This window comes from Laetiporus sulphureus (assembly GCF_001632365.1).
Source record: "Laetiporus sulphureus 93-53 unplaced genomic scaffold LAESUscaffold_82, whole genome shotgun sequence".
In the NCBI taxonomy this organism is placed as follows: domain Eukaryota; kingdom Fungi; phylum Basidiomycota; class Agaricomycetes; order Polyporales; family Laetiporaceae; genus Laetiporus; species Laetiporus sulphureus.
Genome location: NW_024468591.1, coordinates 87,019 through 99,511, shown reverse-complemented (window position 1 = coordinate 99,511; position 12,493 = coordinate 87,019). Strand labels below are relative to the sequence as shown.

General features: G+C 48.6%; 5 protein-coding genes across 5 annotated transcripts; 1 reads left to right on the top strand and 4 right to left on the bottom strand.

Moving 5' to 3' along the window:
• Positions 1-3,063: 3,063 nt before the first annotated feature.
• On the bottom strand, positions 3,064-4,524 carry LAESUDRAFT_764637 (uncharacterized protein; the record flags this gene model as incomplete). Its single annotated transcript, XM_040913480.1, has 2 exons — positions 3,064-3,876; positions 4,135-4,524. 2 exons carry the CDS (start codon positions 4,522-4,524, stop codon positions 3,064-3,066), a joined length of 1,203 nt encoding a protein of 400 aa, XP_040758179.1.
• A 3,368-nt stretch (positions 4,525-7,892) lies between these two features.
• On the bottom strand, positions 7,893-8,255 carry LAESUDRAFT_666156 (mitochondrial cytochrome c peroxidase; the record flags this gene model as incomplete). The annotated part of the gene is made up of 2 exons (XM_040905235.1): positions 7,893-7,986; positions 8,029-8,255. Coding segments are annotated over 2 exons (321 nt in total), but the record flags the coding sequence as incomplete, so codon positions are not given.
• A 112-nt stretch (positions 8,256-8,367) lies between these two features.
• Positions 8,368-8,777, top strand: LAESUDRAFT_732291 (uncharacterized protein). Its single transcript, XM_040910214.1, has 2 exons — positions 8,368-8,633; positions 8,655-8,777. Exons 1-2 carry the CDS (start codon positions 8,483-8,485, stop codon positions 8,720-8,722), a joined length of 219 nt encoding a protein of 72 aa, XP_040758177.1. The 5' UTR covers positions 8,368-8,482; the 3' UTR covers positions 8,723-8,777.
• Positions 8,778-10,259: 1,482 nt separating this feature from the next.
• LAESUDRAFT_555197 (mate-domain-containing protein) lies at positions 10,260-11,696 on the bottom strand. The gene is made up of 8 exons (XM_040902922.1): positions 11,554-11,696; positions 11,414-11,489; positions 11,336-11,362; positions 11,129-11,268; positions 10,985-11,065; positions 10,881-10,929; positions 10,704-10,817; positions 10,260-10,636 (listed from the first exon to the last, which is right to left on the bottom strand). Exons 1-8 carry the CDS (start codon positions 11,554-11,556, stop codon positions 10,491-10,493), a joined length of 636 nt encoding a protein of 211 aa, XP_040758176.1. The 5' UTR covers positions 11,557-11,696; the 3' UTR covers positions 10,260-10,490.
• Positions 11,351-12,375, bottom strand: LAESUDRAFT_555337 (uncharacterized protein). Its single transcript, XM_040902924.1, has 3 exons — positions 12,359-12,375; positions 12,191-12,268; positions 11,351-12,135 (listed from the first exon to the last, which is right to left on the bottom strand). Exons 2-3 carry the CDS (start codon positions 12,204-12,206, stop codon positions 11,693-11,695), a joined length of 459 nt encoding a protein of 152 aa, XP_040758175.1. The 5' UTR covers positions 12,207-12,268; positions 12,359-12,375; the 3' UTR covers positions 11,351-11,692.
• Positions 12,376-12,493: the final 118 nt, after the last annotated feature.

Below are 12,493 nucleotides of genomic sequence, written 5' to 3'. Positions count from 1 at the left end.
TATAAATACGAAGATATTGCTCTAGCGACTGATTTGTTCTTTCAGTTTGACCATCGGTCTCCAGATGATATGCGGACGACATTGTTGATTGTATCCCAAGGAGCTTGCATACTTCTTGAAATAATGCGCTTGCAAACTGAGTACCTCTATCCGAGATAATCTGTCTCGGAAGATCATGCTGTGTCCATACCCTCTCATAGAAAGTACGGGCAAGGTCTGATGCTGAGAACTCATTGGTGATTGCAAAGAAATGCGCTCGTTTGGTCAAACGATCGACAACTACCATAATTGCATTGAATCCATGGGATTCTGGTAATTGAGTGATTAAGTCGACAGAGACAATTTTCCAAGGTTCTGTTGGAACCTCATTTGGCTGTAATTCTCCGTATTTTGGCTGATTGATGTTCTTGTTGCATTGACAAAGGTCGCAAGAACCAACATACTTTTTGACGTAAGTGGACATTCCCAGCCACCAGTAATTACGAGATAACATCTCATATATCTTCCATCTTCCAGGATGACCTGCACTGGCAGCTTCATGATGATGCTGAACGATTTCTCATCTAAGTGATTCCTTATTATCTGCTTTTGGCACATAGATTTTGCCTCAGTATAATAATATCCCACTTTCGAAGTTCCAGTCTTCGAGTCCTTTCGAGAACTCTCGTTGTCCTTTCTTGAGTAGTTCTTGGTATGAGTTATTCACATTGTCGTCTTGTAGTGCCTCCTTGATCTTGTCCACCAAATCATGATCTGTGACGACTGCAAGATGGGTATGTTGAATAGCTTTAATCGCGAAATATTCCGTTTTGAGCAGAGTCTTGTCGGAATTATCGAGATTTACCCCCTCTTCATGATCTGGCCTCCTGGACAGAGGATCCGCGCGATGCATTGATTTCCCTGGTTTGTGATGTAGTTGGATGTTGAACTGTGTAAAATATAGTGACCATCGAGCTTGCCGCCTCATCAGCTTTTGTGCTGATTTGAAATAGGTTAAGTTCTGGTGATCGGACCATATTTTGACTGGGAGCAGATGATCTTCGAGATGTTGTCGGTATTCTTCCAACGCTCGAATAATTGCGAGCATCTCTTTGTCATAGATTTCATAGTTCCGCTCAGCCTCATTGAGGCTTTTCGAATAGAATGCGATTGGATGCCACAACCCATCGTCTTTGAGTTGTTCGAGGCATGCACCAGTGGCAAAATCGCTGGAATCTGTTTCTAACCGGAATGGATGCGTATCATTCGGTAATGCCAGAATTGGAGCTGTTGTAAAAGCTTTCTTGAGAGCATCGAATGATTGTTGTTGCTCTTCGCTCCATACCCATTTCTGATCCTTTCGTGTAAGGATATTGAGTGGTCGAGACTTTTTGGCAAATCCTTCAATGAATCGATGATAGAAATTTGTGAACCCAAGAAAAGCTTGTACTTGCTTAACCTTCTTGGGTTCAGGCCAGTCGAGTACACCTGCGACCTTTTGAGGATCCATATGGACCTCGCCTTGAGAGATAATCATCTCTAAGTACTCAATCGAGGGCTGTTCGAAAAAGCACTTTTCTGGTTTGGCAAAAAGGTCGTTGTCCCGTAATCTTTTAATTACCTCTTTGGTAATCTTCTGATGTTGTTTCAAATCGTTAGTGAAGATTAGTATATCATCGAGGTAGACGATCACATGACCTTCCTGAATAAGATCATCTAAGATCTCATTCATCATGTGTTGGAAGGTGGCTGGTGCGTTACAGAAACCGAAAAACATAACCGTGGCCTCGTATAAACCGCGATGCGTCACAAAAGCTGTTTTCCATTCATCACCCTTGTGGATGCGAACATTGTTGTATCCCCATCTGAGATCCAGCTTGGTGAATATTGACGCATTACTGAGCTGATCGATAAGCTCGCTTATTCGTGGAATAGGGAAGCGATTCTTCTTGGTTATAGCATTAAGTTTTCGGTAGTCTTGTACCAGTCTTAGTGTGCCGTCCTTCTTCTTGACAAAGAATACTGGGGCAGCAATAGGTGATTTCGATTTTCGAATGTAGCCTTTTGCTAGGTTTTCGTCGATCCACGAATCTAGGGAATTTCTTTCCTCCGGATTCATAGGATAGAGTTTGCTTGGTCATGGTAATTCATGTTCTTCTTCAAACTCGATTACATGATCATAAGGCTTTCGAGTTGGCATCCTTTCAGATGCTTTCTTGGAGAAGACATCACCAAATGAATGTAGATAATCTGGTACTAGTTTTTCCCAAGATTCTACTTCATTAATAACCTGATCTTCTGGGCTGCCAGTGTTTGACTGGGGTGCCGCTTCTTTCAGGTCTTCTTCTGGTTCAGCATAGCTGCAATCTGCTATGGAAAGTATCATGCGGGCTATTTGTTCAGCTTCGGGGTCGTCCATTTCGACCCACGAGATGATAGGATTTACTGCATCGATGTTGTGTCCATTAAACATTCAGAATGCAGCTGGCTTCTCATCTGCCACTTGTTGTGCTTGTTGCGAGATTTCTTCAGCTTCCTCTCTTGCAATGGCTCGTTGTTTTTTTTTACGAAGCCTCTGGTGGTGACACGTACTCGGGCATCGTGAGTATTTCCATTCTCCAGCTTGCCAGTTGATTTCTGGATTATGCTGACATAAGTATGACATTCCAATGATCATGTCTAATTTCCCGATGTCTGTGACTAGTAGACGATGGGTAGAACCATGATCTCTGACTTTGAGGTATGCTTTTACATAGTCGGTTATTTCGCCATGTTTATTTTGGGATCCGTCAGCATTGTACACCTTGTACGTTGTATTAAGCTTGGAGGTTGCGATTCGATTGTTCTTTACGAATCGCTTGCTGATGTACATGGAATATGCTCCTGAGTTGACTAAAGCTTCAGCGCTCGATTTTTTGCCGTACACCCATAATGTAACTGGTAAATAGAATGATGATAAATTTGGAGACGAGTTCTTTATTGTTACATTATCATCCTCTGCGTTGCGACGATCTACAGAGGTGTCTGATTCGGGTGTTAAATGTACAGGTCTTATATAATGTTCTGGGGACTTTGACGAGCTGCCTACAGATCCCCTTTGAGAAAACCCTTCCAATCCTTCCTTGAAGAGCCCTCTCCCGCCTTCCTTGATGAACTGTATCCATTCGCCCTCAGGCACCTGAGCCTTGAGAGGATCGTGGCGAAATCTTCGTCTGACTCAGATGCATCAGGCTCGCTTTCTGAGTGGATGCTGCAGTTGCTGATATGCGTAGCTGTCTCCTTACCCTTTTCCTTAGTCTTAGAGGAAGAGCTCTTCTTCTTCAGCTTCTTTTCTTCTTCGGTATCAGAGCTTTCGCTCTCTGCATCTGATGAAGCGGAATCAGATACCACCTGTCGCGTCTTGGACGACTTGGATTTGTTCCTGGCATCATCCTTTTTCTTCCCGTCCTTCTTCTTCGCAGCTGTCTCTTTCTCCTTCTCAATCTGCCTCTTGACATGGTCCAATTTGAAACAATCGGTGCAATACTTGCCGAAGCGTTTCGACAATTTGAAGAACGTCGGCTTGTTCTTCTTGCAGTTGGCGCAGACCAACTTGTCGTCTTGCACGCTTCGCGCTTTGTCCGATTTACTTTTCCCCTTCTTCCCGACTGCGTCAACCTCCATAGCATTCAGGTCCTTGGTTTCGGCCTTGGCATAGTGGCCTTCTCGTTGTAGTGACATAAATATTTGGAGTGCAAATGTAAGGAATTCGGGCCATTTCTTGGGCCAGTTGTCCTTGGTCGTGTCTGCCAGCATGAGCAGCCACGTTTTCTCCGGAATATGTTTCTTGATCTTTTCGATCAAGTCTTGACCCGAGAAGCCTGTACCGGTTGCCTTTGGACGGAAGTCTTCTGTGAACTTTCGGAAGTCTCAATGATTCTTCTTGACGAAGGCTTCTAACTCCGTTCGCTTCTTGTCGTCCTTGTCCAATGATTCATATGCCGTGCGAAGTTCAGCGACGAACTCCGCCCAAGTTCCTGGTGCCTTATTATTTTCATTTATTTCGGTAATCCAATGTCACATGTATTCGCATGCTCCTCCTTTCAGGAGCAAGAGGGTAGACATAATTTTGGACTCGTCTTTTGTATGTTCAGTATATTTCAACCAGAGCATGACTTGTTCGAGCCAATCATCGAGATTGACTCCGTCCTTATTGCCACCATATTTTTCTGGTTGGTCAATTTTTACGCCTTTACCCTTGCGACTAAACAACGGCTCATCGTCGTCGTCCGTGTCGTCGACATTGTTACCGCCTTGCCCTGCTTTCCATCCCTGCGTAGATGCCCATGCGTGAAGTCGATCATGTGATTTCTTTAGGTCTTCTTCTCTCGTTTGGAGATCCTTGATTTCATCGTCAACTGCCACAAACGCTTCGTTAGTGGTCTTGTTTTCCTCAAGTAAAGCTGACGAGGTTTTCTCCAAGTCTGCGATTCGAGACTCGGATTGTTGACGATGTTGGTCTAAGAAGACCGTCCGATTGTGAAACTCCGTGGTGTTACGTTCCATTGTATGCGCTTGGTGCTGGATAAGATTTTCGTAATGCACCACCGTTTGTTGACGCATCTCTTCCACCACGTTTGTGACGAGATCGACTACCCAATTTTTTTTACAGTTTCGGGTATATTCGCATTTGGGGGCGCCGTGTCAGCGAGGGCTTGATGAATCATAGGATTCGGGGGTTGCAATACAATATTGAGTCGTGCGGGGAGCTTCGGAGATGGAGCACGAGAGAAGCTTGGATCATTTGGGGTGGGGGTCGTCATTTTACAATTCTTCCTCTATTTCACGAAGATGTTCTTCAAACTCGACGATATGTCTGTTTGCGATCGTGGCTTGTCGGGCAATTACTCGTCCTGCTCGTTGGTTTCGCAGCAAACAAAGGTCTCGATAGATGACCTTGACGAAGGGTTGCCACAAAAACCTGGTCTTGTCCCAAACTGCGGGCCACTGATGATTATGATGGATATCGCAAAGACGTTCAATTTCTTCGAGCCAATCGACAAGGCTATTGTAAGCTTCGGTGAGACGATCTTCGGGTTCTTTGGTTCTGATAGGGATATAGCAGATATGGACCACGACGTTCCTTCAATCAAATTCTGAATAGAGTTGAAGGGCGTATATGTGATATACGTCATGATAATCGATGTGAAACGTGTCCTCGTATGTAGCAAACGCTTCACCTGCTCTGTCCAGGAGAACTCGTGGAATTGAATCCCAAAGATAATCGAAAGTGTGACCGATTGGATTGATGTGCTCGAAATTCTCAAGATTGTTTGAATCACCCGATGAAGACATATACAAAGTAAATATTCGTATCTACAGCAAAGGTCGCCCTGTGACCTGTATTCCTAGACGATATTTCTGGATAATATCTCTGATTATCCAGCGAGCTTCTCTGCCCTGATGCTTCCTTTCCTGGATGTAGTTGCAGAAGTCACGAACCACGTGTTGGTGAATGAAGGAGAGCTTGAACTCCGCGATGTCAGTGCGGATGGACTCGAGCTTGAGTATGAGATGCTCGAGGTCGAAGATGTCGTGGTCGTCAAGCTGACGATGATATCATTTGGTGAGTAGGATACGAATTTGTCGAAGGGTGCCTTCAACGCGCTGGGTCGAGATGATGGAGACGGCGAGAGGATAAATGAAATGAGACCCAGTAGCGGTCTCGACATATGTCCCTTGATTGAGATCTGGACCAGATGGTCCTGCAGGTAGTCTCGGTCACCTGACTGAGGGAGTCTGGATAATAGAAACTGAACTAGTGCCACGAGGGGGCCGACCTCCCGTAGAGATGTGTCCTGGCCTTGGCAGGGGTCTTATGGGCCGCTGCTCGTAGAACTCTTCTGGAGTTCTCGCTCGAGGACGACGGATGACACCATCGATGCTGCGCAATGCCTTGGTGCGGCTTACGCTGATAGAGTCGGTGACTGATGGAATGTCAGGTGAAGATATGACACCGCTAACATGCGGGTGGACGTGCGAAGACACAACACTGCGGCGAGTACGCTGGGCAGGCACTCGAGGCAGGTAAGATAAGCAGACTTATTTTTCTATCACAAACTTAGGACGCAGAGCGCCGACTAAGCCTATGACCTTATGATCAAACACTTACTGACTGTTGTCGACGTAAGGATGGACACAAAGATGATCAAGGTAAAGCAGTGCCTTGCAAGTGAGCACTGGTAACACTGTATGGATAGGTGTAGCAGAGATGAGAATAAGTCTGGGGGACTTATGCATCTCAGAGCTCTGGCTTATATACATGAGCGGAGGGACCCTTGGTACCCTGATCCCCCAGAACCGCTAGCTAATGGACATTGTCTGATTGGTTACCACTACCTGTCAGACTACGTGTGTCATGCATGCTGAACCTCCGAACTAATTAGTAATACCATGGGAATGGTATTGCCTGTAATGGCTACATCTCCGGTGGCATGGTATCTATCTACCTCGTGCATGTGAACTAATATCCCCTTAAGGACATATCTCCGGTGGCGTGTATCTCCTTCGTTGGATTCTTCCGGAGTCCGACCGTTGCTTCTAGATGGGATGATATTACTGTATAAGTTAGGCTTACCTAATACCAGCGCTACTTGTCACATGTGTGGATATCACGTGATATGTCACGTGACTAGACCTGGACCTTTGGGGCATCTAGGACTGTTAGTACTTCGCGTACCGGTTCGTTCCTTTCTGAACAGCCTAGCGCTGATGTCAAATGATGTCTTGGTCACGTGCAGAGGTGAAAACGTGAAAATCTGTGACAAGTTGCAACTGAAACAAGTGATGCAAAATCGAGCCTGCACACCAGATCTTTCAATGGCATGTCTATAATAATGCATTCCAATTCACTGCACAGAGCAGGTAAGTCACAATGATGAACACCAGTGAATAAGTACCTAGTTCTTTCTGTGCGTCGAAGCTGTCCACTTACAACTGAAAATCGATCCAACAGATGCCAGTGCATCGTACAGATCCCTTCTGAACTCACTTCGTGCAAACCATCATGTACAAAGTCGAACACTGCAATGGCAGACACACAAGCCAAACTACATCGATGCCCGAACAATAAACTCCAAACTGATCACCGTATGTTTTTGATGGTCTCTTCCTATATGATGCATTCGAGCGAGATCGGTCAAACTGCACAATGGAAGTACATGAGCAAAGAACAATAAAGGCAGTGGCAGGCATGTCAAGCACGATTGATGAAACGTTCGAGGACCATGTGGAATCGAGGGAACTCACAGGTTGCGTACCTCTGAACGTCACTGACAAACGACGAGACAGCAGGACAGGCAATCCGTATCGAGGCAAAAATCCATGTATATCATTCGTGGAGCGTATGCATGACCTATGAATACTACCTCCGACCAGAGGAGAGCAGTAACCAATTGAGCGATGTGACCGTGCACACTCTGAGATGTCTCCCAAATGCGCAACCGGCGGCCGAGGTATAAAAAAACAGAGCACATCGAATAAAAACACGTTAATAGCGAGAAGCGCTGTGAATGAACATCAAAATCAGAGCATAGACCATTTGATAAACGCCAACTACTCACCATGCACCGCCGCGAGGAAGTACATAATTAAGTGATGTGAGCATATATAAAGCAATAAGTACACGCTAACAGCGAGAAACACTGCAAATCAACGTCGAAATCATTACAGACTACTCACCATGCACTGCCGCGAGGAGGTACATAGAAAACGCCATCGAGCGACGTGAGCGGATAGAAAGCAAGAAAGCTCAACAGGGGCAGCGCGATGACGAGGAGGGGCGAACGTTACGTAAACTACTTCCTAAAAGGTGTCGAACTGCAGCGACGATTATTACGTAAGCCGTTCGCGTCCACATTCTGTCAATAGCCAAATTACTTTGTTATTTGGAACCACAAGTCCTGGTCCTTGGCATACGCCTGGACGTACTTCTTGAACGTCTTGTCCTGAACGAGTGCGTAATCCGAGCTAACAGCCGACCTTCGTCAACTAACGTCCACTCGAGAATACGAAGAGCAAGCATATGGCATCATCAGTGTGCCGGTGGTCTTGTCTGCGAGCTGTTTGGGGCCGTCCCACTTCCTCCAGACACATTTGTCTTTGAGCAGAAGGCGGAAGTACTCGTTACTGACTGTTACTGGCGAGAACGTCCAGGGGCCGTCGAATCCGGAACGGTCGCGGTGGCAACGGCCGACGGCATGTGCACCAGATAGAGCTACAGATTCCTGGTCGTTGAAGCTATACTACCATTCGAACGCCACAACGCACTCAGTCCGTCGCAGGCTAGGGCCACCTATACGCCGAGCACGAAAAAGATCAACTTCGGACGTGGATGCGACGCTTGAGCACCGCGAAAAACAGATGGCGGCGTAATATCAGTCCAGGATGGACAGTAGTAGCGGATTGCGCTGCTGGACGGGATTCGAGCCCGAGCGTGCGAAATACGCGCATCGCCGTTCACACCATGGCCACGAGGACGCGCCCTGGATGGAGCGCTAGAGGGCGCGCAGGCAGCTCGTCGATGCAATTCAGCCAGGGCCTAACGACTCGACGGAGGCCGAGGAATCGCTCTGCTTCGGACCAAGATGGAATCTATATTTGGGATGCGAGTGCAAGTGTGGTGTGATTCGTCGAAGGAGGGAGAAGCGACGAGCGACGGGTCGGCCAAGTGGGCCGCGTTTCTGTCTGTCTAGCGTATAAATAGTAGCCAATGCCTCCGGCCGCAGTGAGTGCTGCTAGGCCTGCGAATAAAGCAGTATTCGACTTCTTCGGCGCTGCCTCGGTGGAATATCTCCTGAAGGCAGGATTACGGAAGGTGCGAGGTGCCCCAGCGTTAACGGCCCTGCAAGATTGAAGTTGAATCTGGGATTGAATCTGGGTCCGATTATGCCGCATTAAGGTGTGATCCCTTGTCACATGATTGGGAACATCTTGAAAACATGCTGTGATTATTTGCATTGAAACGTGTTTTTTGTCTTAATGCATGCTGCCATGCCATCGGGCTGTGTCCAGACAGCACATTGTAATTGCATTATGAATTCCTCATGGTATACATGCTGGCTGCATCACAATTTCATTTTGAATGTGAAGAGAAAGATGCCATGATGTAAATTGCGTGACATTTCGCTGACACATCAGGGATCATTTTGAGCACATTTTGAAAACAAGCTCAATGATCCCACGTTGTTCCTCATCTGGCCATAACAGGCACATCGAAGGAACATTTATAATGTTATCACAAATATTCCATATTATTGGTGTGACGAACATTGCAGTTTTATCTGTAGCATAATTAAAATTTTCATTCACTGATAGCAGAATGTTGCCATGTGGATCATTTGAAACACACAGTGTATGAATGCTGGCGTATCATTCTGGACGAATTGGTTGATCAGTTCAGTATCTTTACAAATGATCCCGTTGCAATGTGTGACGGAAACATCAACAGGTCATTGTGACTGTGACCATGATGTGTTCACGATGATCCCGGCGGAATCATGCCCTCGTGCCCCCGGTGAAGGCTCTCCGCCAAATTCGTAATGGGCGACGTAACTCGCCCCGTGCGAACGTATCGATGAGCCTGATCCAGGCGGCCAAACAGCGATTGGCCGCATACACTCAAACAGGCGGCTGCGCGCACTGTTCTTCCATACTGCCACATGCATTCTGATTCCAGCACGCCCAGCGCTCCGACCGTCCCTATACATCTTCAGTGCGGCCTTCGGATGATCCTGGACTCTATAAGGGGATTTATCAAGCATTTGTAGAATGTCGTAAAGACGCTCTGATGTCTCATTGCCTTCTCCTCCGATGTATGGCACCGATGCACGGGCCCGTGCGGGTGCGATATCGCTCGCATCACGAGAGCCTGTGCTGCTGAATGCGGACGCGGCTGCTCCTTCTGCGGCGATGAAGGCCTTGTTCGACGTCTATTCTCGTGCGTCTCGCCTGGTGTTGCGACGTTCTTGGATCTGGACCGACGCGAAGGAACCTTACATCTGCACGACGTGATTCCGAAGTCACTGGCTCAGTGTCAACGCTCCCAATTGTTGCCCGCGGTCGAAAGTATATCCTGCGATTCGCCTGATTGCGAGCTTCCTGAAGTGCGTGGTCTTACCCAGTCTTACCGTTTTCATGACCAGACCTCTTCTTTGCACTCCGGAGAAGAGAAGGGCACCTGATGCTATGCCGGCGAGCTGGCAGTCCAGTCCTCGCTGTCTGTATACCAGCGCCACCATCAATAGACGGCGGCCACGGGATGATTTCTGTATGCGAGCCATAGCTGTGGAGCGCTGCAAGATTGGTTGAACCGCGGGCTGCACGGCCATGAAACACCCCCTGCTTTTCTCGTGTCGCAACTCTATGTAAGTCAATCCAATCTACGTACACCGCGGACATGAGGTCGCGTGCATCAGGCGGAATTAGGGCGAGGTTTAGAACAAATGCCACAGCCAACTGCTTCGCCCTCTTGGCTAATCGATATTCGCATGTCCTTGCCGCCGCTTCGCCTCTGCCTGGATCCGCTCGACGCTGAGTTTGATCTCTCTCTCCCATTCCGTGCCAAGCCACACCACCACGTACTCGCTCAGGCCTACGATCGTCAGCGCGATAGTCTGCCCTGCAACGCGATGGCGGTATTTATCAGATAACGCACGAGCGCAGAGAAGAACGCCTGATCTGCGCACCTATCCAGAGGCCCTGCAGCCCGAGGTTTGTCCGGAATGCGAGGGTGATACCGACGGGGAGCGCAAGGACGTAATATGCGATGACGTTGAACATCGCTCCTAGGTGCTGGCGGCCTTTTGACGCGAAGTTGACCCATGTTAGTGTTTTTCGGTAGTCAAACTGAAGAGAAGTCGCACCCTGTCCACGGAGTACGCCGCCACAAGAGCCCGCGAGGCCATCCCAGATCTGCACGCTCTCTGTCATCCATTGGTCCACGGTGTTTTGGGACCAGAACGCGAACCTGGAAGATGGCCAGGAGAGGCATCACCTTGCTCACAAGCCCGATCACGGGCTGGTCGTCGTTGAAGAGATAGCCGAAGACCTACGCGAGCGAGGGAACGTAGAGTCAGCAAAGGCACCGCGGGACCGAGAGCATGTCACGTACATCCTTAGTCACCATGAGCACGACCATAACAATCACTCCGACCACCACGCTCACGAAAGCGGATGCATGGCTGGCTTGCTTCGCCGCTTGCGCCGCCTGTGCACCGATGAGGTTACCGATGCGGGTGGAAGCGGCGACGCCTGTCAAGCGCAATGCTTACATCGATCATTCACACGACTCGACGTGGCAGATGACGAGCGGACGTACCGATGCCAAACGGAATGGTGTTCAGGACTGAGCCGCTCGATTAGTCGGACTGTTTGCCAGGCGAGGGAAGATGCTCACTTTGATCGGCGGTCATGATAGCGGACTGTGCTGCGAGCGGCAGGGCACCTAATCTGCCTGCAGCGAGAGCGACGATCTCAAAAGCGGCCATGGGGAAATCAAAGTCAGTACGCGCCAGTGTTCATGCAAACGAAACCCACCATTCCGTGCCGACCATGAATATTCCAGGGATCGCCAAATTCAAGAATTGTATGCAACTCTTGAAGTCGAGGACGGTGGACATCTCAACGCTTGTCCAGGTCCCGTTTTCGCGATGCGTCGGGGAAATTCACATGTAAGCTATGAAAGCCCGAAGCACAGCCAAAAGGTCATGGAGATGGCGACTGGTGACCCAAGGAGCCCAAGCGGGGTGTAATGCGCAAGGTAGATGTTCAGCAGCAGGTTGATCGGAGATACCGCGATGAGCACGTAGGTCGACGCCCGCATGATGCCTTGGCATTGCAGGTACTTTCTGAGACTCTCGAATCCGATGTATCCGGGAGCGCCAGCGATCAAGATGCGCAGGAACGTCTGCACGTCGTGGCTCAGTCGGGCTTCCTGCCCGAGCACCAGGAGGACGGGCTCCATGTATGCCCATAGGAACATCACTGGTATGAACAGTAGCCAGAGCAGGACCAGGCAGCGCTGGAAGTGTACTGAGACAAATGAACGATCGCTGCCTGTGAAAGCCTGCGACCCGAGGGTATCTAGAGCAGTGGTGCCCCCGAGGGCAACACACCAGCCTTTTGATAGTAAGATGGGTTATTTGTGTTCTGATGTTTGATTCCGTGCACTCACCCGCCATAGCCAGCATGAAAGAGAACGCGCAGACCGAGAGCTCATGGGGACCTAGACGGCCTGTGACCAGGACTGAGACTGTCTGGATAGAATTGTGTAGAATGTAAGAGAGCGTTACAGGAAGATCATATCAGCAGTCAAGCAGAAATTGCTAGCACTCCGACGCACCTGGGATCGAGTCAGCCAGAAGAGAGGAGTAGAGAGAGACAAAGCTCGTATGTGCCGTGTCGTCCTGTATGTCTGCTACGCAGGCTGACTCATTCTCTATGAGCGTATTAGAAGAAGACGGAGTATCCGGTCCTG

Coding starts and splice junctions, on each gene's coding strand:
- LAESUDRAFT_732291 (XM_040910214.1), top strand. CDS start 8,483: ATGGCCACGAGGACGCGCCCTGGATGGAGCGCTAGAGGGCGCGCAGGC.
- LAESUDRAFT_555197 (XM_040902922.1), bottom strand. Junction 11,066..11,128: donor TGCTCATGGTGACTAAGGAT/GTACGTGACATG, acceptor TCGCTCGCGTAG/GTCTTCGGCTATCTCTTCAA. Junction 10,930..10,984: donor CTCTCCTGGCCATCTTCCAG/GTTCGCGTTCTG, acceptor GAGAGCGTGCAG/ATCTGGGATGGCCTCGCGGG.